The 25,257-nt window shown below is 47.0% G+C and overlaps 3 protein-coding genes across 10 annotated transcripts in view; 2 read left to right on the plus strand and 1 right to left on the minus strand.

Annotated features, from left to right (window-relative positions):
• Positions 1 to 5,504: 5,504 nt before the first annotated feature.
• GKN2 (gastrokine 2) overlaps positions 5,505 to 25,257 on the minus strand; it is a 115,264-nt gene continuing 95,511 nt past the window's right edge. For 7 of the 8 annotated variants that reach the window (XM_051811765.1, XM_051811766.1, XM_051811764.1 and 4 more), the window contains 6 exons: positions 13,785 to 13,904; positions 8,063 to 8,116; positions 7,470 to 7,601; positions 6,864 to 6,974; positions 5,959 to 6,112; positions 5,505 to 5,729 (listed from right to left, as the gene is read on the minus strand). In XM_051811765.1, coding sequence (XP_051667725.1) covers positions 5,638 to 5,729; positions 5,959 to 6,112; positions 6,864 to 6,974; positions 7,470 to 7,601; positions 8,063 to 8,116; positions 13,785 to 13,787 — 546 coding nt within the window. In that variant the 5' untranslated portion in view covers positions 13,788 to 13,904 and the 3' untranslated portion in view covers positions 5,505 to 5,637. Of the gene's footprint in view, positions 5,730 to 5,958; positions 6,113 to 6,863; positions 6,975 to 7,469; positions 7,602 to 8,062; positions 8,117 to 8,622; positions 9,182 to 13,784; positions 13,905 to 25,257 lie in introns of those variants that run through there. The other variant, XM_051811760.1, reaches the window with a different exon arrangement.
• On the plus strand, positions 14,005 to 17,704 carry LOC127482039 (gastrokine-1-like). The gene is made up of 6 exons (XM_051811971.1): positions 14,005 to 14,022; positions 15,175 to 15,228; positions 15,793 to 15,891; positions 16,302 to 16,409; positions 17,169 to 17,310; positions 17,640 to 17,704. The coding sequence occupies exons 1-6, from the start codon at positions 14,011 to 14,013 to the stop codon at positions 17,702 to 17,704; spliced, it is 480 nt and encodes a 159-aa protein (XP_051667931.1). The 5' UTR covers positions 14,005 to 14,010.
• The window catches only part of LOC127482040 (uncharacterized), a 90,011-nt gene continuing 87,049 nt past the window's right edge, over positions 22,296 to 25,257 (plus strand). The window contains exons 1-2 of the mRNA XM_051811972.1: positions 22,296 to 22,494; positions 23,332 to 23,423. Of these exons, the coding sequence (XP_051667932.1) occupies positions 22,452 to 22,494; positions 23,332 to 23,423 (135 nt within the window). The 5' untranslated portion in view covers positions 22,296 to 22,451. The remainder of the gene's footprint in view (positions 22,495 to 23,331; positions 23,424 to 25,257) is intronic.

The following is a 25,257-nucleotide window of genomic DNA, read 5'->3' on the forward strand; positions in this document are numbered from 1 at the left end:
CCGTGTCCCACCTGGACAGGGCAGGATTTACAGCCTGCAGACTGAGAAAGGTCTTCACTACATTTATAGTCTGGGCTGTCCTGGAAGCCCCCTGAATCACAAGAACCTCCTCAGAAAATCTCACTGTACTTCCTTACCCCTCTCAACCCTCCTTTATATATTTATTTTGAAGTTTGGACTTGATGATCTTGGAGGTCTCCTCCAACCTTAATGATTCTATGATTTTATGATTCTCTTTCCATAACAAGTCTCATCCCAGGACTGGCCTTACAAAGTGATTGGTTAAGGATGTTTTCTCCTCTCTCAGCACAGCCACAGAAGGATCAACTTTATGCTACATTTGCTTTTCTACCCAATAAGAAATGGCCAGAGCAACCTGAGGTTTGGTAGCTCTGAATCACCTTCCTCTCTTTGTACACACCCTCAGAAAATTAAATAAACTGGGAACTGCCCAGCCACAGGAGTTTGGCTGCCTCTTACCGAGCTGAGAGAAAGGGCAAAGAAAAGGACTTGCAGAAGTGTGAGAGGATGTGACCATGACTGGCAGGACCTGTCTGCAAGGAACAGAGACCTGGCTACAGAATCACAGCCAGTTTTCCATCCCCTTTGCCCCTGGTGTCCTCCAAAAAAACCCCACATCAAAAGCCACATAACCCCTCTGTGGGTTCTTCATTCCCAAGGAAGGAGCCTGGCTGAGCAGCACTGGGCAGGGGCAGAGACAGAGGAGGCTGCTTGGATTTCTCTTGGTGGCAACAGGGTGATAAGGAGAGAGATAAAAATTCAGGAGTGTTGGGGCTGCCCCCCTTACCTGTGCTCAGGGTCAGCTTGGGACTGGCCTTTGTCAGATTGATCCTTAACCCGTTGCTGTGTCCCCTTTCTGAAAGGGAAAAGACTTCACTCATTCACATTAGAGCTTGGGAATCTTTGCTACGTGGAACACTTTGGAATATTTGATTAATAAACCTCATGCAATGTCTTATTATATAATGGAATATATACATACCTATTAGAGAGAAAAATTAAAAATATTAAGACATCAAAAATTAGTTTAGTTAATCAACAAGTGGGGAATAATTACATGTGAAAATAAACATTACACTGGTTGAGAAATCTGAAAGAAAGAATCCTAATCCCCTGTATCCTGACTCCGCTTCTATTTTCTGGGGAACAGGTTGATAGGGATTAATTGCATTTTATTTTTAATTTATGTTTTGCCCCTAATCGGTGCTTTTACCAGCCTAATGACAGCAAGATCCAGACTGCAGTAAGAAAACCACATGTTGAGGTTGCTGTAACAATTTGCCATCTAGTGGTCAGTGGGAATCTCATTCGTGCTTGGCTCGAGTAAAGACCAATGTGTCCACCAGGATTGGGCTGTATTCCTTGGAAATCTGGCTAAGACAACCACTTAGTTAAAAAAAATAATGGTGCAAACCCCAGCTCACCTCCTAATAATTTATAATCTGAGTATTTACGGTCAGGCACCTTGAGTCAAACTGAACTGAGGAATGTTCCCTCTTTTCCTCTTGCACGTGGATCTTGCTGTGTTGTTCAGTGCTCAGCCACAGCAATTTGCTCCTTGCTGGTAACACACACCCACTCCAAAGGCAAAGCTTTTTGCCTTCTGAAATGAAGGGATGACTTTTTTTCCCCTCACAGCTATGCTCTGTCAGTACAAACAGGGTGGAAAGACCCAGCAGACAAGGACACTCAATCACACCTTTGGCCTGCCAGCCCAGCCCACACAATTCTGATTTTAAACAGCAGGTTTGATTCCAGTCTGGAATTAATTTTATTCTGCCAGTGAAAATTCTTCCTATAAGAGAAAATTTGCCAGTGTTAGTAATTGTACCTTTCAATGACTTGATACTAACTGGAAATCTTGCTTTCACATCTCAGACAAGATACATGAAAACCTGCCATTGCTCCTGATAGAAGCAGTGCCTTAAATTAAAAAGGTGCTGCTCTCCAGGATAAGGGTTTCCACACTGAGCCCTGGTTTTGAAATGATCACAACTGGTGAAGGTGTCATACTCTGACCTTGGTCAACAGCCTTGTACCCTGGGAAACTGAGGAGCTGGGAGGTTTTTGGGAACGGGTTCAGGGGTGAAAGCATCTCGGATTAATGTGCAGCACAGGTGACCAAAAAAATCGGTGTCTGTCCTTGGCAGTGAAGGACCACAGAGGCTTCCTGCCCACAGGGACCAGGGAAGTTTAATGCACAGGGGTGGAGATGTGACCAGTTTAGGCTCATCCTGCCTGCCCCAAATGCCTGACGTGTTTCAGCTGCCTGTCAGTGGCATCCAACGATACCATTGCTTGGATTCCAGACGTGCCTTCAAACACCTTTCAGGCTTTTAAAAAAAAAGTTGGGAGCAAATAATCAGCATTGTCCTGGTATCCCAGCCAGGGATAAAACAGCCAGCATTATCCTGATATTCCAGCCAGGGACATATATTGTTTTAATTTACCCATGCACACGCACAGGTACTCCCTCAGGCACACCCAGACACGCTCCCACCAAGCTCTCTTCTACAAAAAACAAATTCCCCACTTTTTACAGAACAAGCCTGACTGAGAAGGCAGGTAAACTTCCAAAACATGCATATTACTTTGGTGGAGAAAAGCTGGTGAAAAGATCAGGTAACTTCTAAGATCATGAGTCACATCCTGACACTCTTCCTCCCTGGACTCTTCCAACCAATATGTTTTTAGGATCCGAGCTGGTGCACTGGCTCCTTTTTCATTTCTAGGACAGCTCTGGATTGCAGTACTGGTGGGATCAGGGCAGCCCTGCCCCTCTCCTGGTGCAGATACCAGTGGCTCTGCTGCTTCCAAGGTGTTAACCTTGTGCTTAGAGCCAACAAACTTCTCCTTCTCCACCTGCACATTAACCTTGGGCGGTTATCGGGCCACGCTCCGATTGCTCCTGAGAATGTGACTCCACCACTGTTCCTGAGGTGTAGGGCTGCAGTGATCTGTGGGTGCCTCCCATGGAAATCAGTGGGAATTTTCCATCCATCCCCAGTGGAAAATCTCATGGATCACAATGCAAAAAGATCCTCCCCAACAGACAACTCACAAAGCTACTGATACCTGAGGGGGTCTAGGACAGATGTTTTGTATCATATAGAGCATGTCGAAGTTAATTGAGAAATAACTTAGAATTAACTTAGCTGAGAAAGTGGGGGGGGCTCAGCCTGGAGAAAAGGAGGCTCAGGGGGGACCTTCTGGCTCTGCAACCCCCTGACAGGAGGGGGGAGCCGGGGGGGGGGGGTCGGGCTCTGCTCCCAGGGAACAAGGGACAGGAGGAGAGGGAACGGCCTCAGGCTGTGCCAGGGGAGGGTCAGGCTGGATACTGGGGAAATTCCTTCCTGGAAAGGGTTGTTAAGTATTGGAATAGGCTGTCCTGGGCAGTGGTGGAGTCACGATTCCTGGAGGTGTTCAAAAAACATTTGGATGTGGCACTTGAGTGGTTTAGTGGTGAACATGGTGGTGGTGCTGGTTGATGGCTGGACTTGGTGAACTTAAAGGTCTTTCCCAAACTTTACAATTCCATGCTTCTGTGATTTCCTTTGGATCATGACCATTCAGAGCAGACCCTTTGCTGACAGACTGATTTAAAGATTGCCAACATTTTCAGGCTACAGTTATTTAAGGCAACAGATGGACCTGATCTTCAGGGACACTTTACCTGTTGTTGCTGCTTTTACCTCCTTGGTCTTTCCCTGTAGTTCAGTAATAATATCAACCACCTGCAAGATAAGAAAAATAGATTAATTACAGTGTAATACATGTACATAGAACATACTGTAAACTGTGGCCTAGTCAGCAAAGAGTGAAATGGCAGGAAATCACAAGGGCAAATACAGTGTCAATAAATAAAATATCAAATTTCTTCCTCCTGCATATGTCCTTTTCTCTGCTTTGTTCAGAGCTGGGTGTACATTCCTGTTTGCCCTGTAATTAGTTATTTTAAATTGGGAATAAATTTCTTTTGCTCTGCAGCCTTTTCTAGCAGGACCTTTCAGGCTGTTGGTGATACCAACAAGCTGGGCTCAAGGGCAGTAAATTCAGAGCTGCAACTTGCCTATGTGTGTTCACGTGGGAACAGGCCATCCTGTAAAACACTGGGGGGAAGCAGAACATGGCCAGGTGGGTTGTTTGGTTTATGATTCTTCCTGCACTTCCTTCTGTCTTTGTTGTGAGCTGGACCCCAAAAGGTGCAGCAACACCACAACAGATTTGCCTCGGGGTTCTGCACCCAGAAGTTTCCCATGAGCTGGACACGTGGGCATTGGAAGTGCTGTGAGTGGATGGAGAGCTGGAGCTTTATTTACCAAACAACAAACACAACAGTCAAAATGCAAATATATTCCTCACAGGCCTGACTGATACAATGAGGCTGGCAACTAAAATTAAAGCTAGAAACAATCTTCTTCCATTTTTGAGTACTTGAAGGGCAGGAACACCACTCCCTAACTCAGAATTCAATGGCAGATAATGAGGTATATTGAGGCTTGTTTCAGAGTTCATGGAACATAAAACAAGTATTCCTGGATTTAATTACCAAAATTTGACTCTCCAGAAACATTCTTTGGCTCACCAAGAACCCGCAGCCTGTTCTGGATACAAATAATCCAAAAGGACAGCTTTCACCATATGATAAAATGCTCCTTTAATAAATAGCAGATGGTTTGACCAGGAGTCTGATTTGAAAATAACAACTTGCAGACCTGGAGCCTGTTTTCTCCAAAGGAATGTCTTGTCCTCTGGCAGCCGCCCAAGGCTCCAATAAAGAGTAAATATTCAGTCTTCAGCCCCAGTATATCCACCCTTTCCAAGCACTGATGGAAAGGATGTGGGAGTTCCACCATTCCTTGGGATTAGCACAAGAGCAGGGAGGTGGCAGCAGTGCTGCCTCATCCTTATTTCCATCAGCCCCTGACACAAATGACTCTCCAATGTGGGACACTCAGCAAGTGGTCACAGCTCTCTGTGCCCTGGCATTGTGTGAAAGGGAAACTTCATTCCAGGTGACAAATTCTTTAGGACTGGGACAGTCTCTATCTAGGTTTGAAAATGGCAAAACAAAACCTCTCTGCACTCATTCAAACTGCTGCAAACTCCCACTGGCCCCACAGAATTCAATTCATTTATTTGCAAATGTTGGCAATGTCGATCTGCTCCCTTCCTTTGTGTCCGTTCACCTGTTTGCTCCCTCCCTCCAGCAGTTGTACCTAAGGTGAACCAGCACCTGAAGAGGCTGGATGCTGATGCCAAAGTGAAGTTCTCCACTATTCAGCTTCTGATTCTTCACCAGCACGAAGCAAAAGCAACGCCTGGGCCACGCTGCAGCCTGAGCACAGCAGCAAACCAAAGGGAAATGTGTCTCTTCTGCAGGAAAACTGGCAAGGTCCACTTTAATTCTGTTCTGATTTTGGATGAATAAAAAGGGCAAAGCATTTTACTCGATTATTAAAGCATTATCTTTATTTGTATATCATAGCTTTGTCATACATCAAAGCCTTGAATAGGCAAGTTGAGCCTCATACCCGAGCTCTGTTCCAGCTGGAGAACATGGTCTCCATCAGAAAAGCATGCAAAGAAACCAGGCAATTCCTAGCAGCAGGAATGTCAAGATCCAGTTGCAATGAGCTGTTCACAGATGTTAATGCCCAAAATACTCGGAATTCCTGCACTGGCACAGCCATCAGTGTTCTCTTGTGCTACAAGAAACAAGAAGACGAAGATATGATCAGTGATGAGATCCCTGTATCCAGTTAGGAAAAAATCTCAATCCCCTGTTCAAGGCTCCTGTCGGTCCCAAAACTGCGCCAAACATTTGTGGTGTAACTGAGTGGGAGGAAATGTCTGCACAGCTCAAAGGTACCACGAGGACTTAAAGGACAGGAGGGTTTGAGGGGCCAGAGCAGAGTGTTCTGATCTGTGACTCACGTTCAGTGGCTGTGAGCTGGTACAGGGGCAGCCCCGAGCAGAGCTTTTCGATGTGTTTGCCATAGAGAATCCAGTCCTTCAAACGCCCCAGCACAGAACTGCCAGTTTGAAACAGGGTCCACACATTATTTGGAGAGTAAACATCCTTCATGGTCTGAAAAGGAGAGGTTACACGGCATGAGTGATGTAGCTTTGGTTCCCAAACCGAAAATTACCTTCCTTTGCCTCACAAAAAAACATTAGCTAAAGAAGCTCCATACCTTTAAAGAGAAATAAATATTTTCAATCTATTCAGAAACAAAAATCACTAGATAATAATTCTGCCAACACAGCAAACCTGAGCTGTATTTCTGCCATACTGAATTACATTAATTGGCAGTAAGTTTTGCTGTAAATGTGCTACTGCTGGGTTGGCACAAAATGAGCCAGAACTCCAGGCCGTCTCCAAAAAATACTTCCAGTCACGTTCTGAAACCTCAGTCTGAATAGGGAAGTCAACGTCTGGTCAAAATAAATTGATCTCTAAGCTCTGTTCTGCAGAAAAAAAAATAAAATTCAAGCTGTGTCAAGCTCAAAATATCAGCAGGACAATGAAAAAAAGGGCAAGTCTGCCCAGACTTATATTGTGATCACCTCAAAATAGTCAAATTACGTCTGTTTCAAGCACTGGGGATTGTACAGTTCAAGACACCTTGACAGCCTACTTTAAAACTGCAGGGGGGCCGTGATTGTTCATTAGAATGTTCTACATGATATTCCCTGAAAGTTCTGTCTTGTCAGATCAACTCCATCATCGCTAAGACAGCAACAGAGCAGCTGTTTTTGGAGGCAGAGTGGGGGGCTCCTACCACACCCCACCCATCCTGCCCTCCTCGTGAGCAGGGAGGGGTTCACTGCAGGCTCACCCGTTTCTCAAACGCCAGCCGTCCGATCTCGCGCAGCTCGGGGATGTATTCCTTTTTGATCTTCATGATAAAGCAGGCATTTCGGGAGAACAGCCTGGTGGCAATATACCCCTGGGACGAAAAGAATGACAGTTAAATATTTAACTAAAAATGGCTACCACTGATGTTGGTTGATGGTCTCCACTTTAGGGCAATCCAGAAGAAACCCCGAGTGGCCACACAGGCTGCTGTGGGATGACTCTGCATTTACATTGTCACCCCTGGGAATGGAAGCCTGTCCCAGTGTCTGTCTGTAAGACTGGAAGCATCATTTCTGTCAGACTTTGCTGCACCTGAGTGCTGGCAGCCCATCTTCAACTCTGCTCTCCTCGAGGCCAGTGACATTCTTCTCACTGTCATGAAGTGCCACTGCAGGTTTCATTACAAGCCTTTTAAACCAACCCATTGTATGGATGAGACAAGGAGATGGCCTAAGAGGGAAAAGGCCATGGGAGGCTTCAAAGAAACGGGTTTCAGGGCAACACGTGGTGAAAATAGACCAAAATAATTTCTGAGTTTAAAACTTGCTCAGAGATGAAGTGGAGGCCGGTTCTTTGCTTTACTTACACGGGAGTAGTCGAAAATGGTATCGGAGGAGTAGATTCCGGAGCGGACGTGGACGTCGACGACGTGCTCCTCGTTGTGGATGGTCATGGTCCCAGTGACATAGTTACTGCCAGGCTCCCGCAGCACAAAGGTCTGTGGTAAACAGCACAGGGTCATTTCTCAACATCTCCCTTCATCTTGAGCAGGTGCAGCAAAACCCAATTTGCTTTAGGTAAACACTAAATCCCTCCACAACCCTCGAGCAGTCTCAGGAGGCTCCTGAGGTGGAGATCAGTTGTGCAACGGGCCCTCCTGCAGGCTGAGGAAAACCACAGTGGGACGTACCGGTCATCTTGGACTGGCAGGACACTGCACCAGTTTCCAAATTTTAGCAGGAGCTGAGGGGACCTGTGTTCCCCAGATTTCCTTTACTCTGCACCTGCACAGAACCACCTCTTTGCCTTGACTGTCACCTCTGGCAAAAGCTCTTTTTCTTTGGCAATAACCAACTTCTTAGTTCCTTCTGTGCTTTTCTGACTATTTTATTCTCCCTGCCAAGGGATCCAACACATTTTAAATGAGCACATTCAGGAGAAGGTTCATCATCTACTTACGTTCAGTGCAGAAGTCTGAGCCCAGAAGACTCCCAGCAAAACGAGGACTGCAACCTGTAAAAGGAATAAGCATCTCAGGAAAACACCAGGCAGTGACTTCAAAACACTATGAACTGAGGGCAGCAGCTGTAGCATCAGTTTGAAAAATGACCCATTTAACACATATATTAGTTGAAAACAATTTCCATTGCAAACTTCTCGCTATTTGGGTCTCTTTTGCCTGTAACTGAAAAAGCAGAATAACTTAACCAATAATTATTTTGTATTTTCAGAAGTCCCTCCTTGATGCCTTGTTACTTCTTGATTTGCCTCTACAACTGCAATTATTAAATCACAAATAAACTCCCCTTGTGAACGGTAACCATTTCTTCACTCTTTGCTCAAGTGATGCTGCAACAGACTGCACTGACCCAAGGAATGCAGGTTTCTTACTGAACCACCAAAGAAACAACACACTGTACCCTGTACTGTACCACTTGAGCATCTTCTCCTCTCTCCTTTTGTTTCTAAGAATTAGGAACATACAGTATTAAAAGTTCAACAGAAATGGAGATACTCACAAGTCTCTTCATTTTTCTTTAGGATGAGAACAAGACGCAGCAGAATAAAACGTGGGGAAATCTCAGGGACCTTCAACTTTTATATCTTGCTGGAGGTGTGGGAAACACTTGACAGAACTTTCCTTCATGACTCGAACAAGTCCATATCTACATGTCGTAAGCCTCCTATCTGAATTTTGGGTTGGCACAGATAACCTGACCCTGATATATTTAAAGCACTCAGTAAGACTCAGCAAATCAATCACTCTACAAATGGCTATTATTTGCTGGTTTGAACTTTAGAGGAGTTCCCAGTCTTGCTGGTTCTATTTTTTTAAATATTTAACAGGATATTAACCAGAATTAAATGACATTGGGAATAACTCTGCTATTTATTTGTACAAACTGCATTTTGTCTTCTGGAATACGATCCCCAAGAGCCCGCTTGACGGTCTGCAGACAAATCCTGGAAAGAAACACCTGTGTCATGGTGGCCTCCACACCAGCCACCCAACAGAACAATTCCACAGCCATTTCTTTCATCTCATATATTGGGTGGGGCCTTGAGCTCCAGTGAGTGGCATCCCTGCCCATGGCAGGGGGTTGGAACTGGATGATCCTAAAGTCCCTTCCAACTCGAACCGTTGTGGGATTCCATGATTCTCTTCTCTGTGCATGGTCTCTCACAAGAAGTGCTGCTCAGTTTTGATCAGTTCCCATGACGGATAGAACATGTGCATTGAAATTAGTGACAGAATTAGGAACAACAGCTGTGCTTCACAGGCCAACCTGTGGTGACTTCTGGCCTCCTCAGCATTCAAAGGAATGATGGGAAAATTCAGAGGCTGCATAGTTTCAACACAAGGTCACAGAACCAAAGGACCAGGATGGGGATTCCCCCTTTAAAGGTGTCACTGATTGTTGTGTTCTATGAAAATCCAATGACCACACGATTTTCCCATGAGAAGTGTTCTCTGGTGACTGCCACCTTGCCTGGGCTCCTCCTCACCCACGACTCCACCCTAGCCAGTGCTGGGACCTTGATGAATCACACTCTGCTTTCTACTAAAAGGTCATAATTGAGGCCGGTTCCCTCCAAATAAAACAAGAACTCAAACTAACAGCAAACACATTTTTGTAATCTCTGTTATCAGGAAAAAAGTGAAGGAGATTGTACAGAAATCTCTCTCAGCAAACAGGCCTCAGTGGAAAACAAAAAAAAAAAAGAAATTGTACACATTTGCTTTATGCCACCTAAGTCCACACAAGAAAAGGTTATCTCCACTGTAACAAAACTGTGCTGCCAAGCAATGTATCAGAAAGCACATAAACAGATATCAAATTGTGATAAATTAGGTTGAAGTTGCCCTCCTCTTAAGAGCCGGTCCTGGCCCTTCTCAAAAGATTCTTTGTTTCTAAGATTCCAGTTATGTCAGAAATACTCAGTGCAGATTTCAACAGTCAAATAAGCCTTTCACAGAAGGAATATAACAAGGTCAGGTACCACAAGTTAAAACAAAAAGCTTTAATAAGTTCTAAATGCGTTAAAGGGAAAGTTGAATTTAATTTTCCATTACTTTAAGAGGGGTTTTTTTCCATTTAATTTTCCATGCCTTCATATACTCATTTCTTCTGAAAAACACCCAAGAAGCATGAGCTCCTGCTTTCCTAGGCATCAATGTGCTTAGACACAGGTAAGGGCAGAGCGACCTGGGAGATCCACAGTTATCCACTGAAGGAGAACTTCACAATCTCACAATTTTCACCTTCCACTGGACTGGTTTGATTCTGCTCATCTCATCAGACAAGAACAAAAATTAAAGATTAATTTCTGAAAAGCATTTGACTAATTAGCACAATTGCAAGAGAGAACACAGTCCAAGTTGGTTGTCTCAGGCAAAGAGGATATACTTCCAACAGGAAAGCCTTGCTTTTTGGAGGCTTTTTCCCCACAGTTTATCACATATCTCCCAGGAACATACCTAAAATCAGCACAGAGTCACAGAATGTGCTGAGTTGGGGGGGATTCACAAGGACCATCAGTCCAACCCTCAGCCCTGCACAGGCCCATCCCTAAGAGTCACCCCCTGTGCCCCAGAGGATCATCCCAACCCTCCTGGAGCTCTGGTAGCCTTGGGGCTGTGCCCACTGCCCTGGGGAGCCTGGGCAGTGCCCAACCAGCCTCTGGGGGAAGAACCTTTGTCTGAGATCCAACCTGAGCCTGCCCTGACACAGCTCCAGCCATTCCCTGGCTGCTGTCCCTGGTCCCCCCAGAGCAGAGCTCAGTCCCTGCCCCTCCTCTGCCCCTGCCCAGGCAGGTGGAACTGCACTGAGGTCTCCCCTCAGTCCCCTCTTCTCCAGCTGAACACACCAAGTGCCCTCAGTGTCCTCACATGGCTTCCAATCAAGGCCCTTCCCCATCCTCGTGGCCTCCTTTGGACACTCTCCAATGGTTTTGTTATATTGTGTCCCCCCAAACTGCCCCAATGTTGAGGGGAGGCCGCCCCAGGGCAGAGCAGAGCAGGACAATCCCCTCCCTGATGCCCCCAGGACACGTTGGCCCTCCTGGCTGCCAGGGCACTGCTGGCTCAGGAACAACTGGCCATGGACCAGGACCCCCAGGGCCCTTCCTGCAGCTGCTCTCCAGCCTCTCATCCCCAGCCCACACACACAGCCAGGGCTGCCCCGGCCCAGGGGCACAATCCGGCCCTTGCCCTTGTTCCACTTCCCATGGTTGGGGATTGTCCATCTCTGACCTGTCGTGGTCTCTCTGCCCTCAGGTCCCTTTCCTGGCACTCCTTTCCAGCATCTCACTCCCCAGTCTGCCCGTGCAGCTGTGATTGCTCCATCCCAGGGCCAGAATCCGGAAATTTCCCTTGTTGAACTTCCCATGGTTGGTGATTCCCAGGCCTCTGATCTGTCCAGGTCTCCCTGCAGGGCCTCCCTGCCTTCCCGGGACTCAACAGCTCCTCCCAGTTTTGTATCAAACTTGCTCTGTGTCCCTTCCAGTCCCGTGTCCAAGTCATTGACGGAGATGTTGGAGAGCACAGGGCCCAAGGTGGAGCCCTGTGGGACCCCACCAGTGACAGGTGTCTGGTGTCACCCCAGTCACTGCCACTCTCTGTGCTCGAGTCCTCAAAGCACCTTCTATATGAAGTAGCTGAAGGAAGGAGCTACATAAGAAGGACTGTAACCCTTCTAATTTCACTTTCCCCAGGCCTCAGGCAGAGGGAGGTTTGGCTTACGAAGCCATGGCTCAGAACCTCTTGGAGAATGTGACATTTTCCAGTGATGTCACATTCTCAAAGTCCTTGTGCTTTCCATACTTCTGATCTAAGAGAAGCCTCCCACACCTTTCCCCAAATAAAACCACTCTTTCTCCAGCTGTTACACTTGCAGGCAGGTTGATTGTATGAGGGAAGTGAGCAGAAAATGGAATCTGAGAAATGTGCAGAACACGTAACACGGTGTCCCAGCGCAGCAACGATTGTCATCACAGGAAGATTCATTTCTCCATTACTTTTGTAAGGCCAAATATTTTCAAATACATTTTACTTTACCCTGATGAAAAATCATTAGGTTACAGAATTCCTCTTAATATAAGAATTTGACTCATTAATTGACACTATCATCCACTAGAAAACATTTAAACCAAAGAAGCTTGAGCATCAAGTGAAAAGAATAATTGCACCATTTCAGTTCAAGTCTGAGTGCTCAACAAGGGTTTTATCATCTAAAGGAGAAGGATTCAATCAAGTCAAGGGGAGATTATATGATCATGATAAACTCTCCTGGTGACTCATAGGGTTTTTCTCCAGGTACTTTTCATAAATATTTACTTTATCAGGGAGTGAGGAGGTAGTGGGAGAAAAGTAAAGAGTGAAGCAACACCTCAAAAAACCAACATAACTCTCCATGCTCCCATTTGCACTCGGGTGGGCCACACTCTAGATAAAGGTGGGGTGACACAGCCTAGAAAACCCTGTGGCTCAAGGACAGGTCAAGTAGAATTAATAATGTTCCACAGTTACAAAGAAAAATATCAAGCTCAAGCTTCCAGGATGAAACCAGAAAGAATTCCAGCAGTTTTACTCCTGCTAGACAGTAGGGAGCAAAAAACCCACATGAAAATGTAAGTGTGTGTCCACAACAAAACACTAATTTGAGGAAAGGGTGAAAACTGGAACAACTCTTGGCCTTAGGAGTTTGCTGCACAGGGGTATAAGAATTTTACTATGGAAACAGAATGCCTTGAGCAGAGCTTGAAAGAGGAGACAATCTTTTATTGGAAAAAGACCAGGGGCTTACCCAGTCAAAGCCCCATTCCCTGCCCTTTTTCCTGACTATTCTACTGGCTCATTAGTTCTGTAAGCCAACCTTCATGGCAAGTGCTCGAGCTGTGCCTTTCCCATACAAACTACTCAAGCAATCAGCAGCTGGTGGAAGATGTGCAGATTCAGGGGTCCAAGTGTGACACGTTACTGCAATGGCCACGTTGGCTCTGGTTGTTGGAAGACACAGACAAAGTTCCTTCCCACAGTTGCTAAGGACACTGCAGGGATGAGGATTATACAGCCCAGTTTCTCCTGCCTTTCTTGAGAATGACTCCATTAATGGAATTTCCAGAGGCTATGAGAGGATTTTGTGACACATAAAATAAGTCTTTGATAGGTATTTGGGGTCTTGGAGGCTAAGAACACACCTGACTCCGTCCACAAATCAGTCCCATAAATCTTTTCCCTTGGTAGTTTATTACTTTCATTCACCATATCTGACACCTCCAGCAAACTGCAAAGGGGATGTGAAAGAGATGAGAAGCAGAGCCAGACTGCTCCACCTCCTTGGCACTCAGGGAGTCCGAGCCAGGCATCAGGCAGGAGCAGAGGACCAGAAAGTAGATCCTGACTGAACGAGCTCAGAAGGGAAGGTCAACAACAGAACTCAGGAATTTCTGTGATTTAGAACCAGCCTCATGATCTCCAAGGACTGGCAACATTTTCAACACAGCAAGATCACCACCTGCCCTGATTTGAATGGTGGTTTTGGTTATAGGTACAATGTCAGGCTGAGTCCTTTGCCACACAGGCACAAAATGTCATTACAAGTTTATTGGGAATCTGGTCTCTGGTTCTGATCATTATTCTTTTCCATTTAAAAGTTACTGTTAAATACTCGGGACTTACCATGACAAGTTTTCTTTCATCTCCCTCTACGCAATGAATTCAATCAGGCTGCTATCAAAGCCTCCTCTTATCAGAGCACTTCCTCAGGAACCCCGTCATGCTTCTGTGAACACAGGGCACCTGCCAATAGGGTAAACCCATTTTCACATTTAACTTTGGGGTATTATGTATAAAAACTAAGAGTACACATCAATTACCAGCAGAACTTGCCTGGCCTACCATCAAAATGAAGTTCACTGTAAGTAGACGAATCACTTTCTCATAAAACTCTTAAGGCTGAACAGTTTAAATGCTTTTGAGTCTTTCTTGGCACCAAGTAACCTCTTAGTGATTTCTGCAGGATCACAGAGAGAAAATGCCAGAGGGGTGGGGCCTGCATGGGTGAAATGTTCCTTCTGGCAGGGATGTAACTCCATCTGCCTACTCAAACGTGAAAGAGAGAAGTGCTCTGTCTCAGGGGTGCCACATGCACGTGGAACATCCAAAGGACAATATTCTCTCCTTCACAACTCAGAGGCAAGTCAAGAGTCTCAGCAAGGTCCATAAAGTGAGGGCACAGCTGTGCTGAGAGCATAGGAGAAGAATCATGAGAGACTTCACGTGCAGGACGGTGGTGCCGGGGTATTTACAGCAGCCTGGAACTGTGCAGGATAAATTCCCAAGTGTTAGTGTTAAATATTCTGAGTCACACTTGGATCTTTCTCATCAAAATCCTCCTTTGAAGGAGATGAAATCTGGGACTGATTCAATATTCAAGGGATTGTCTCCAAGAGAATAATTGTAAACAATAGTTATCGCAAAAGAATTTATCTTTGTAACAATATTAAATCTCTCCAAAAGAGACCAGCAGTAGTTTGGACAATAACAAGCACATGAGTCACTGAAACTCTGACTTTATAAAGGGGATAGAAATAGTTAATGTCACATTTGTCTGAACAGAAAGGCTTGTGCCAACCCTTAGATTGTTAGCTCTGTATTCGGAGGATGAAATCTCTGTGAGGGTGCTCAGGTCCCATTGCTGCTGACTACAGAGCTGGAGTTGGCACCCACGTTCCAGCTCTTCAAAATAGGTGCTCCTGGACATTTCATGGATCTGCTCCATGTCTGATCAAAAACTCAAGGTGAAAAGCTCACTCTTTCAAAGAAATTATTTCAGAACACCTTTTTCCACGGTTCAGGGCAATTTCTGTGCATTGATGATCTCATGGAAACTCATTTAAAAAAATTCTCCTGCATATTTAAATCCTCTTCAGCCAGGTCCTGCTGCAGAAAGTGTTGATCCTGTGTACAAAGTTAAATGGAAGTAAAAATTATTTAAAGACAGCAAATAACTTGATGCAAGATAAGCAGTACAATGTTAAAATGTTGTGAATTCAAATACTCATTTCAGATTGTGATTGCTTCTCTTCTTGGAGTTTTCCTGGCTCCAGCTCTTGCCAACAAGGTAAGGATAGAGCTACACACAGCTCTTCACTTCTGCCACAAGAATTAGTGGCCTTTAGCTGTTGCCTCTGAGAAATACAGTTCTGTGAGTAAAGCTGCATTTTTAAGTGTGCTGTTTAGAAAAAAAATTACATTTTTATTATTATTACACACCAAGGGAAATATTAATGTGCTTGACGTACCAAGGGAAAAAAGCAGTTACCATATATGAAATCAGGAAAGTCTGTCCTGAGATGAGCAAAACCACTGTAAGTAGTGGTGTGGAGAGAAATAAATATCAGCATGAATGATCTGACCACAAAATCCAGGGGAATACTGTGAGTAATCTGATATCTGCAAACTCCTAGTGGGGAAAGAACAACAAGGAATTATTTTACTTGCTTAGAAACTAAAGGGTTTCCAAGTCTTCATTCTGAGGTCAGAAATTACCTCCCCTTTAAAATGATCTCCAGGAGCAATAATTTCCGAAGACATGTCTACTAGAGCTATTGCTTTATTGAGTGAAACACTCCTGGGAATCCCCAAAGCTTCATCCTTATCTCCTTTAATCTTTTCCAAAAATCAGAACATTGAGAATGGGCACCACAGTGACAACTCAAACCACTCTGACACCAACCCAAAGGAGGGCTCTGAGGCCTGGAAAACTGTCTGGGACTTCAAGACTGTAAGTAGCTGCCATTATGGCTCCAAAAAAATGACAATAGACAGAAGGTTTCTGAAAACCACCGAAGTTTCAACAAAACTTCACCAGATTTTAGGGGAGATTCTTAAAAATGTGCTCCTGCAGCCATGGGACTGGTTCTGCTGTACTTTGAGTGCACTGAGCTTTCCAGCAGCAAATTCCTTCACCTGCCTTAAGCAGGAGAACACATCACACACGTGGCATTACTGGAAGAGGCAACAGCCTCCATGACACATTTACCAAAACAATGTAATTGAAAGGACCAATATTTTTCTTTCCCTATGACTGTTTGCACTCTACAAAGCCTTTGTTTTAACCAGTGCCTCTCTCTAGCAATCCACTTCTCTTTCTCTGTTTGCAACAAAAAGGGGTTTTCTGTTTAATTTTAACAGGGCTACGTTGCAACTAAAGTGTTTTCAAAGAACACCTGCATCATTGCTTCAACGAGCAGGAGGTTTTGGCTTGGCAAACGGTTTCCTACACCACCTCAAGGAGACACGGTAGGATGGTAGATGAAAGTGGTGTGAAAGCCAATTGATTGCCTGTGAAAAACCAATCAATTGCCTGTTCCTACATGCAAAGGAGAAAAGACCCCAAGAGATGAAGAGAACTTTCTTGGCTTTATAGCTGAATCTCTCTCAAAGTCCTTGCAAAAGTTGCATTGCCCATGAATAACCTCCATTCCTGTCCAGCCTGGCCTTGAACACTTCCAGTGATGGGGCAACCACAGCTTCTCTGTTTGAGGCTGTGGCTGTAGCCAGGGCTCACCACCCTCATAGGGAAGAATTCCTTCCCAATATCCCATCTAACCTGCCCTCTGGCAGTGGGAAGTTGTTCCCCCTTGTTCTGGCACTCCAGGCACTTGTAAATAGTCTCTTTCCATGTTTCTTGTGGGGTCCCTTCAGGTCCTGGAAAGCCACAATTAGGTCATCCTGGAGCCTTCTCTTGTCTAGGCTAATCAATCCCAACTGTCTCAGCCTTTCCCCACAGCAGAGCTGCTCCATCCCTCTGATCATTTTGTGGCCTCTTCTGGACAGAACCACCCCCCTCATGCTGCCCACGCTGTGGGACCAGCCCAGGGCATGGGAGGGCTCAGGGCTGGGAGTGCACATCGATGGGGCAGGTCCAGCCTCTCACCCACCAGCACCCCCAAAGTCCTTCTCCCCAGGGCTGCTCTCCATCCCTTCATCCCCAGGCTCTGAGCTCTGTTCTTGGTTTTCTTAAATGCTGTTTTCTGGGTTTGTTTCTTTGATGCTCAGGGATCTCAGCCTCACCCACTGCCACCCAGAGAGAATCGCTTCATCATCTCGAGGAACAGACTCCAGAACCTGAGTCCTTATGGAAAACGCATCCAAGCTTTGTGCAGAGGAATTCCCTCTTACCTGGCTTACCCAGCTCCCGGTGAGTCTGCTGCTGACAACCTCTGTGTTCCAAAATAAAGGCAGGTTAACAAGACTACAAAAATGATTCAAGCAAAGGTGAGCAAGTCAATTATTGAAATCCTGTGGTATTCTGTGACTTTTTATACATCAGTGAATATGTACATGAGGAAATGCAGCAGGTCTGTCACTCTTCTGCATACAACCTGGACACCAGCTTTTTTCAAGAAGGTTCTGGGCTCTAGCTCTTGACATAAGTCTGGATTTTTTTAGTTGAAACTAGTTGGAAGCATTTCAGCTACTTTCTTATTTTCTCAGTGCAAATCTAATCACTTTTTCCTTTTCTTTCAGGATCAAACTTTTTAAGAGGATCAAACTTCTCAGGATCAAACTTCTTAGAACGACATGTTTCATGATTGAATGTCAGAATTAATGAACTGCCTGTTTATTACTGTGATTTTTCCTGACAAAGTTTGAGGAAGAAAATTCATAGAACTGTGTACCCATAAGAAAGATTTTTCTCCTTGATATTCTTTTCTTGATCATACTTTCAGTCATTTATCTGTCTCTCTTCTACTCTGTGTGGAGGCTGTTGGGTCTCAGTAAAATTTATCATCAACCTACCTTGGTCTATGCTGTGTTTTTACTAACTCTTTAAATTAAATATGAAGCAATTCCAAAGACAAGTAGATAAACGAATGTTCTTGCAAAATCCCAGTTTTGGCATTTAAACCCCATCCTGTACAATTTCCCAGGGAAATAATTTCACATGCTGCCTTGAGCAATTATTCATCACTACTAGAAGCAAATGGTGAAATAAGCAGTGTCGTGCAATATGGCCAGTTGCAAATAGACAGATACACTACTGCTCTCTGATCAACCCAGAAATCAAGGAGCAAATGACAGAATTAAAAAATGTATTAAATACAGTCTGGAATTCAAAAACAGAAATTATTTAAGAATGTTTCATAAAGGTTTAACACAGAAAGCAAAGAAGCATCCCCTAACCAGTTAAAGTTGGAAATTTGAAAGAGTCAAATTAGGCCAAAAATAAGGCAAAAAGGCTGGGCAGTTTCTTCATCTAAAACATCAGTAACTCAGTCTGTGTGGGACACAGCAGATCTTCACCTTCCCTCCTTGCTCAGGGGCCCTTTCCTTGGCCTTTAATGGGAGTTACTCCAAGAGACACTTTACCCACTCAGGAACAATCAAGAGTTTCTCTAAAGAAAGGACACAGCAGTCTGGTCTGTTCAAGGAAAAGGCTTTTGGGGTCTCTAAGGGTCAACTGACATTAAAACCAAAGTAAAACTGCACCCAAGAATATTTTAACCCTTCCAAGGAAAAGCAACCGTGGGGTTGCAGTATTTAAAGAGAAGTTCCCGTCTGCCTTGCCTGGGGTTTCTGGAGAGACTCTCCTCTCCTTTTCCAGCTCTACACTGCATTTTCCCTGAGATCACACAGGCACAGCCCTCTTCCCTTATCCTATTGTGAGTCAATGGGAACGTCTCTCTGGGGGCTTTTGAGCCCCTGGACACCATGGGCCAGACTGTCATGGATGATGATTTCAAGTGCCCCGAGGCAGCCGGGGTCTGACCTGAGCGGGGTCCGACCTGAGCAGGGTCTGTGGTGCAGCATCTCGTGCCAAGAGCCTGGCAGCCTCGCGGGCAAACAGGGATACCCACAGCCAGGCTGCAACCAGAGCCTCCCTGCTCTCCGTGCAGGGAATTGCAGGGCACAGGTGCTTCTGGAAGGGACAGTGCCTTCTACAACAGGATCTCACTTAAAGCCAGAATTCCAACAGGAGAGCACAACATGGCAGCTGGGCCCCACTGTTCACAAAACTGCTCTACTTTCATGCACTTATGCGGAAAAATATATAACAGCTGTAAATTAGTAAAGCTGGAAAGGTACAAATATGCCACGGCTGCTCTGCCAAGTCCACTGAGGTACAGATGTCCCAGCCCCCACCGCTGTATTTTAGTGGGTGCTATGGTTACCTGATAACACACAGTACATTTTGGAAGGTGCAAGGACTTTTACTCATTCTGTCTAATGCAAATCTTTTTATGTCCTTGTTTAAACCCCAGGATATCTCTGGTCTTAAGTTTAAAGTGAATTTTCAAAAGTAATTAGTACATGTCAGAAAAATACTATAAACTTATTTAATTTTTCACTGCAAATGGATTCCTATCTGATAATTATGAGACTCCAGCAGGTCAAAATGTGCAAAAGTACAGTCCCCATGTTTATCAAGTAGTTACAGCAGGAAATAATTTTCAGTGACAAGTGACAGGGAAACAAATGACAAAATAATTTTATTTCAACACTCAGCCCTTCCACCGTGAATTCTGAAAACATATATAAGGTGGGAGGTTCACATCACTCTTTCTACCTGCAGGAGCATCAGCTCTGCAGTCAGGATGAAGCTCCCTGTGAGTATACAAGTTTTCTTCCTTATAAACTAAACCTTTCATTCAATCCCAATGCCCTTCTCTCAGAAGTGCCTCTGCCTGCCCAGAGCACAGAGGTTTCTCTGGGGACATTTTGCTCCTCCAGACTGAGCAGCTCAGCACTTATTAGCTGGAAGGTAAGGAGTTTTCCTACAGCTTGGTTCTCCATTATGCAGAATACAAGAAGCCTTGTCCATGTCCATTTTTGTCAATGCCTTTGCAAAACTGGAGCACTGCATTAATGGATCAACCACTTCCCTGTATGGCAGAGTAGAAGAAATGGAAAAGCTTTCTCCTCACTCTTGTAAAATACCTGCGTGTGCCTGTACAGGTCTCAGAAGCAACTTGAGATTCAGCTCTTGAAACAGCAGCTGTGAAACGAGTCCAGTTTGTGGCACTCTGGGGCAAAGCGAGGGTGACTCACTTTAGGGCACTCTTGCAATCCCAGGATGAAAGCAAAAGAGGATCCAAGGAGGACACTTAAACAGCAGATTAGGAAAAGGGCACAGAGATTCTCATGACCACATTCATCAGCCAGACCTGCAGTTACACTTTTGTATTTGATTTTCATTTCAGATTTTGACTGCAGTCCTTCTTGGACTCGTCCTGACTCCAGCCCTTGGTGAAAATGTGAGTACAGTGACCAATTCCCACTGGCACAGTTGCAGTTTCTATATCCCCTGCTTTGGGACATCTCCTTCATTCTTTCTTCATTTGCTGGGAGGATAGAAATTGAAATCTCCTCTCAGAGATGAAACTCTAAAGGCACCACATAGCAACTGTAAGATGAAGCAATGATTCGGGGAAGGCAGGCAAAGAATTCTTACGGCTACTGCCCAAATTTGACACAGCCTTGAGCCTTTCTACTTGGGAAAATCCTCAGCTCACTGCTGCCACTCCCTGTGGGAAGCAATTATGCTAATCCACCATGGATTTCTCTAAAGTTTTGGGGAGGTCACTGCAAAATTACAAAATCTAAAAGTGCATACTTTAATTTGCTATTATCAGCAGAAAAAAGGAAAACAGGAAATCATCATCGATGGAAACAGCCAAATCTCCATCACTAACGTTGCACAAACAGTGAAGATCAATAGTCAAAAGCGTGTGGCAGTTATCCAGCAAACGGGCAAAGATTTATCATGGAAAACCATCTGGAACTACAACACGGTGAGTGGCAGGGAGCGCCCTTTGCCGAGCACTGTGCGAGGAGGCTGCCTCCCGCTCCAGCTGACCAAGGCATGAGGACTTTCTCAGTCCACCCTTTGGGGTAGAAACCATCCGCATGCCTTACTGGTTCAATCCAGACTTTCTCCCAGGCTTAACAGTTGCAAAACTGAACGGCCAGTGCTCAATACCTTTCTCTTTCCAGGGCGTCATTGCAACCAAAGTCCCGCAACAGAACGCCTGCTACATTTCCGTCCTGAACAGAACCGAGATGCCCAGCTTTGACAATCTGGCCACACTCGCCAGACAGAGCAGGGTAAGAGTGCAAAGGAGCAGCAGTTTCTTGCCCTTGGAGTCCACTGGGCCCTTTCTTAACTGTGCTTTTTGCTGCTGGAGAGGAGCAGCTTGTCCCACGTGGCAGGACTGTCTTGCCCTCCACAGCAGTGCGGCTTGGCAATTTGCCCTAGGGATGGTTTGTCCAAAGAAAAGGGGGCCGGGGGGGCCCTCATTCCCTCTCCCAACTGCACTTTCTCTGAGGAAGCTGAGCTCTGCAGCTTGCTGAGAAACCCTTTCTCTCAGGAACCCTGCAAGGGCTCCAATTCTTTGGGCATGGCAATCCTTCCAAGGCCTTCCGAGGCCCTGCAATACCACCCTGCATTTGTCAGCTCAGACCTTTGCCTTGCAGCTGCCGTTGTCCAGACTCTCTTTTCCTTTGGGGTGGGAGAGAGTGTCTCCATGGTGCCCAGCCTTTCCCCCACACCAGTGGCATGAGCCACAACGGCAGGCCCGTGGCCATAGCTGAGGAAGGAGCTAGAGAGCAGCGGGAAGCCGAGCTCATAGGAGGAAAGACAGGCATCCCGGGGCTTGGGGCAGGTGACAAAGGCCCCCAGTAGGAGACCGGAGTGGAAGTTCATGGGAAACAAAGCACTCTGGAGCCCTTCCGAAAGACCTGTCCTGCTCCAACCCCCACACTTCTCAGACAGGTCCTAAGCAGCACTTGCAGAGAGTCCCAGTGGAAAAAGGACCTGCGCGCTCTTGCTGCTGCCCTCTTTGCTTCCCTTTGAGGTGGTTGCAGGAAGAGACTTCTCCTGCCAGGCTTCCAGCCTCCAACCTGAGGAGCTCTGAGGGGCCAGGGCAGCGACTGAGTAAATGATTTGCTCGAACGTCTGCCTTAACACACCGGCTGCGCTCCTCCGCTCCTGCTCCGCGCTTGCCCTGCGCTGCCCCTTCCCCTTAGGCTCCCTGCACCTTGACTGTCTTACAAAGGGCTGCCTTAGGAACTGTCTTCAAGGCACACTACTGCTCCCATGGGCCCCAGGCCATTCAAAGGCACCACTAAAGGCAGGGGCACTCACAGCCCAAGCACCGGCTCGTCACTGCACAACTCGCCAGATGCCCGCCATGAAACGCATCACGCCACTGATCTGGCTGAATGCTCTCTTTTGGTGTCTAGAACCAGGTCAGTCTTGGAAGAGTTACAAGGAAGCTCACCTTTGTCACCAGTGGATTGGTCAACAACCTCAACTTCTACGGATCAGACATCACGACCATGTGCAGCGGACTCACCATCTACAGAGCTTATGAAGTTTACGGTGAGTGCAAGCAAATCAATTCTGTCTCTCTCTCACCTGGCACTTGTTTCCCCTTGGGGAATGACTACTGCACCAGTGCTCCTCTTCCAACTCAAGACGGACAGAAAGCAAGAGCGTCAGGTTAGGCAGAAAGCCTTCGGCATCTCTGCAGTTCAGCACTGCACCAGGCTTGAGTCCCAGCCTGCAGAACTGATCTGCTCCAAACCCTTCCACCTCCCATCCGTCAAGCTTCATGGGGCTTCAGTTTGGGCCCCGACTTTTGGCCCACCTTGACCTCCTCTGCAACGCCCGGGCAAAGACAAAGGCTCGTCCCAAGATGCCCTGTCCTTCCCTTTGCACCTTGCTCAGGAGTTCACCCAGCAAACCTCCAAACACCTGTGTGCTTCACAACACCAGGTCAAGTGGCTTCCTTCCCTGCCGGTTGTTCCCAGGCCAAGGATGGCATTGCCCATGACTTTCAGGACCTGCACTCAGCAGGCTCCTCTCACAAGCTCACGGCCTGACAGGGCCCAGCAACTGGCACCAGCCTGCCCCTGCAGTGCCCAGCCCCCTGCACTCCCAGCAGCCAGTGGAGGAGTGCCCCGAGGGCTGCACGGCAACAGCCCCAGCGTGGGCAAGAGCCCGTCTCTGGGGCCATTCCTTCCTCAGCCACACAGCCCGTGCTCTTTGGGCACTCCAAAGGAATCTTCCCCTTGCACGTCTCCAACACTTCTCCTGCAGCGAAGGACTCACGACCTCGCTCGCTCCAGGCAACAACCACCCCCTCTTGGAGAGCGGCAGCCAAGGTCGCAGGCCTCACCTCATGGGCTTTGCATTTTTCTTGTCTTGCTTTTCCAGGACTCCAAGTCAACCAGGGACCATGCGTCACCCTCAACGTCCTGAAAGTTGTGGACCTGAAGTACTGCAATCGCAATATCAGCATTGACCAGGTCGGAAACCCTTACTCTTCTCCAACCGAGGGCGGGGGCTGCCCAAAGCCAAGCCCCACATCCTTCTGGTCCGGTATCTCCTCTTTGGAGAGCTTCTTTCTTGGGGACGCAGAGGCTGAAACACAGCAGGGGGTGACCAGAGCTTTCCCTTCGAGACCTTGAGCGTGCATTCCTTCTGGCTACTTCTCTTGCACGCCTCACACTCTAAAGGCACCACACGGCAGCTGTAAGATGCAGCAATGATTCGGGGAAGGCAGGCAAGGAATTCTTATGGCTACTGCCCAACTTTGCCACAGCCTTGATGCCTTGTCCTTGGGAAAATCCTCAGCTCACTGCTGGTGCTCCCTGCGGGCAGCACTTCTTCTGTTCTAGCAGGGATTTGGGGGCGAGATCACTGACTCCGTTCAAAGGCTAAAGATGTTCTGTCCTTGGTGTTTTAACCTCCCCAGGGTCAGGATCAGGGTGGTCAGGATCAGGGTCAGGATGACAACCAGGAAGTCATCATTGCTGGCCAGTCCCAAATTGTCACCCTCCACAAGCAATGGCGCGTGGCAGTTATCCAGCAAACGACCGTCAGTGGCTCCTGGAAAACCATCTGGAACTACAACACGGTGAGTGGCAGGGAGCGCCCTTTGCCGGGCACTGTGCGAGGAGGCTGCCTCCCGCTCCAGCTGACCAAGGCACGGGGCTTCTTGCTTTCTTCTGAACCTTTTCAGTCCACCCTTTGGGGTAGAAACCATCCGCATGCCTCACTGGTTCAATCCAGACTTTCTCCCAGGCTTAACAGTTGCAAAACTGAACGGCCAGTGCTCAATAACTTTCTCTTTCCAGGGCGTCATTGCAACCAAAGTCCCGCAACAGAACGCCTGCTACATTTCCGTCCTGAACAGAACCGAGATGCCCAGCTTTGACAATCTGGCCACACTCGCCAGACAGAGCAGGGTAAGAGTGCAAAGGAGCAGCAGTTTCTTGCCCTTGGAGTCCACTGGGCCCTTTCTTAACTGTGCTTTTTGCTGCTGGAGAGGAGCAGCTTGTCCCACGTGGCAGGACTGTCTTGCCCTCCACAGCAGTGCGGCTTGGCAATTTGCCCTGGGGATGGTTTGTCCAAAGAAAAGGGGGCCGGGGGGGCCCTCATTCCCTCTCCCAACAGCGCTTTCTCTGAGGAAGCTGAGCTCTGCAGCTTGCTGAGAAACCCTTTCTCTCAGGAATCCTGCAAGGGCTCCAATTCTTTGGGCATGGCAATCCTTCCAAGGCCTTCCGAGGCCCTGCAATACCACCCTGCATTTGTCAGCTCAGACCTTTGCCTTGCAGCTGCCGTTGTCCAGACTCCCTTTTCCTTTGGGGTGGGAGAGAGCGTCTCCGTGGTGCCCAGCCTTTCCCCCACACCAGTGGCATGAGCCACAACGGCAGGCCCGTGGCCGTAGCTGAGGAAGGAGCTAGAGAGCAGCGGGAAGCCGAGCTCCTAGGAGGAAAGACAGGCATCCCGGGGCTTGGGGCAGGTGACAAAAGCCCCCAGTAGGAGACCGGAGTGGAAGTTCATGGGAAACAAAGCACTCTGGAGCCCTTCCGAAAGACCTGTCCTGCTCCAACCCCCACACTTCTCAGACAGGTCCTAAGCAGCACTTGCAGAGAGTCCCAGTGGAAAAAGGACCTGCGCGCTCTTGCTGCTGCCCTCTTTGCTTCCCTTTGAGGTGGCTGCAGGAAGAGACTTCTCCTGCCAGGCTTCCAGCCTCCAACCTGAGGAGCTCTGAGGGGCCAGGGCAGCGACTGAGTAAATGATTTGCTCGAACGTCTGCCTTAACACACCGGCTGCGCTCCTCCGCTCCTGCTCCGC

This window comes from Manacus candei, unplaced genomic scaffold, assembly GCF_025592945.1.
Source record: "Manacus candei isolate 608988 ecotype Guabito, Panama unplaced genomic scaffold, ASM2559294v1 h1tg000084l, whole genome shotgun sequence".
NCBI lineage: Eukaryota > Metazoa > Chordata > Aves > Passeriformes > Pipridae > Manacus > Manacus candei.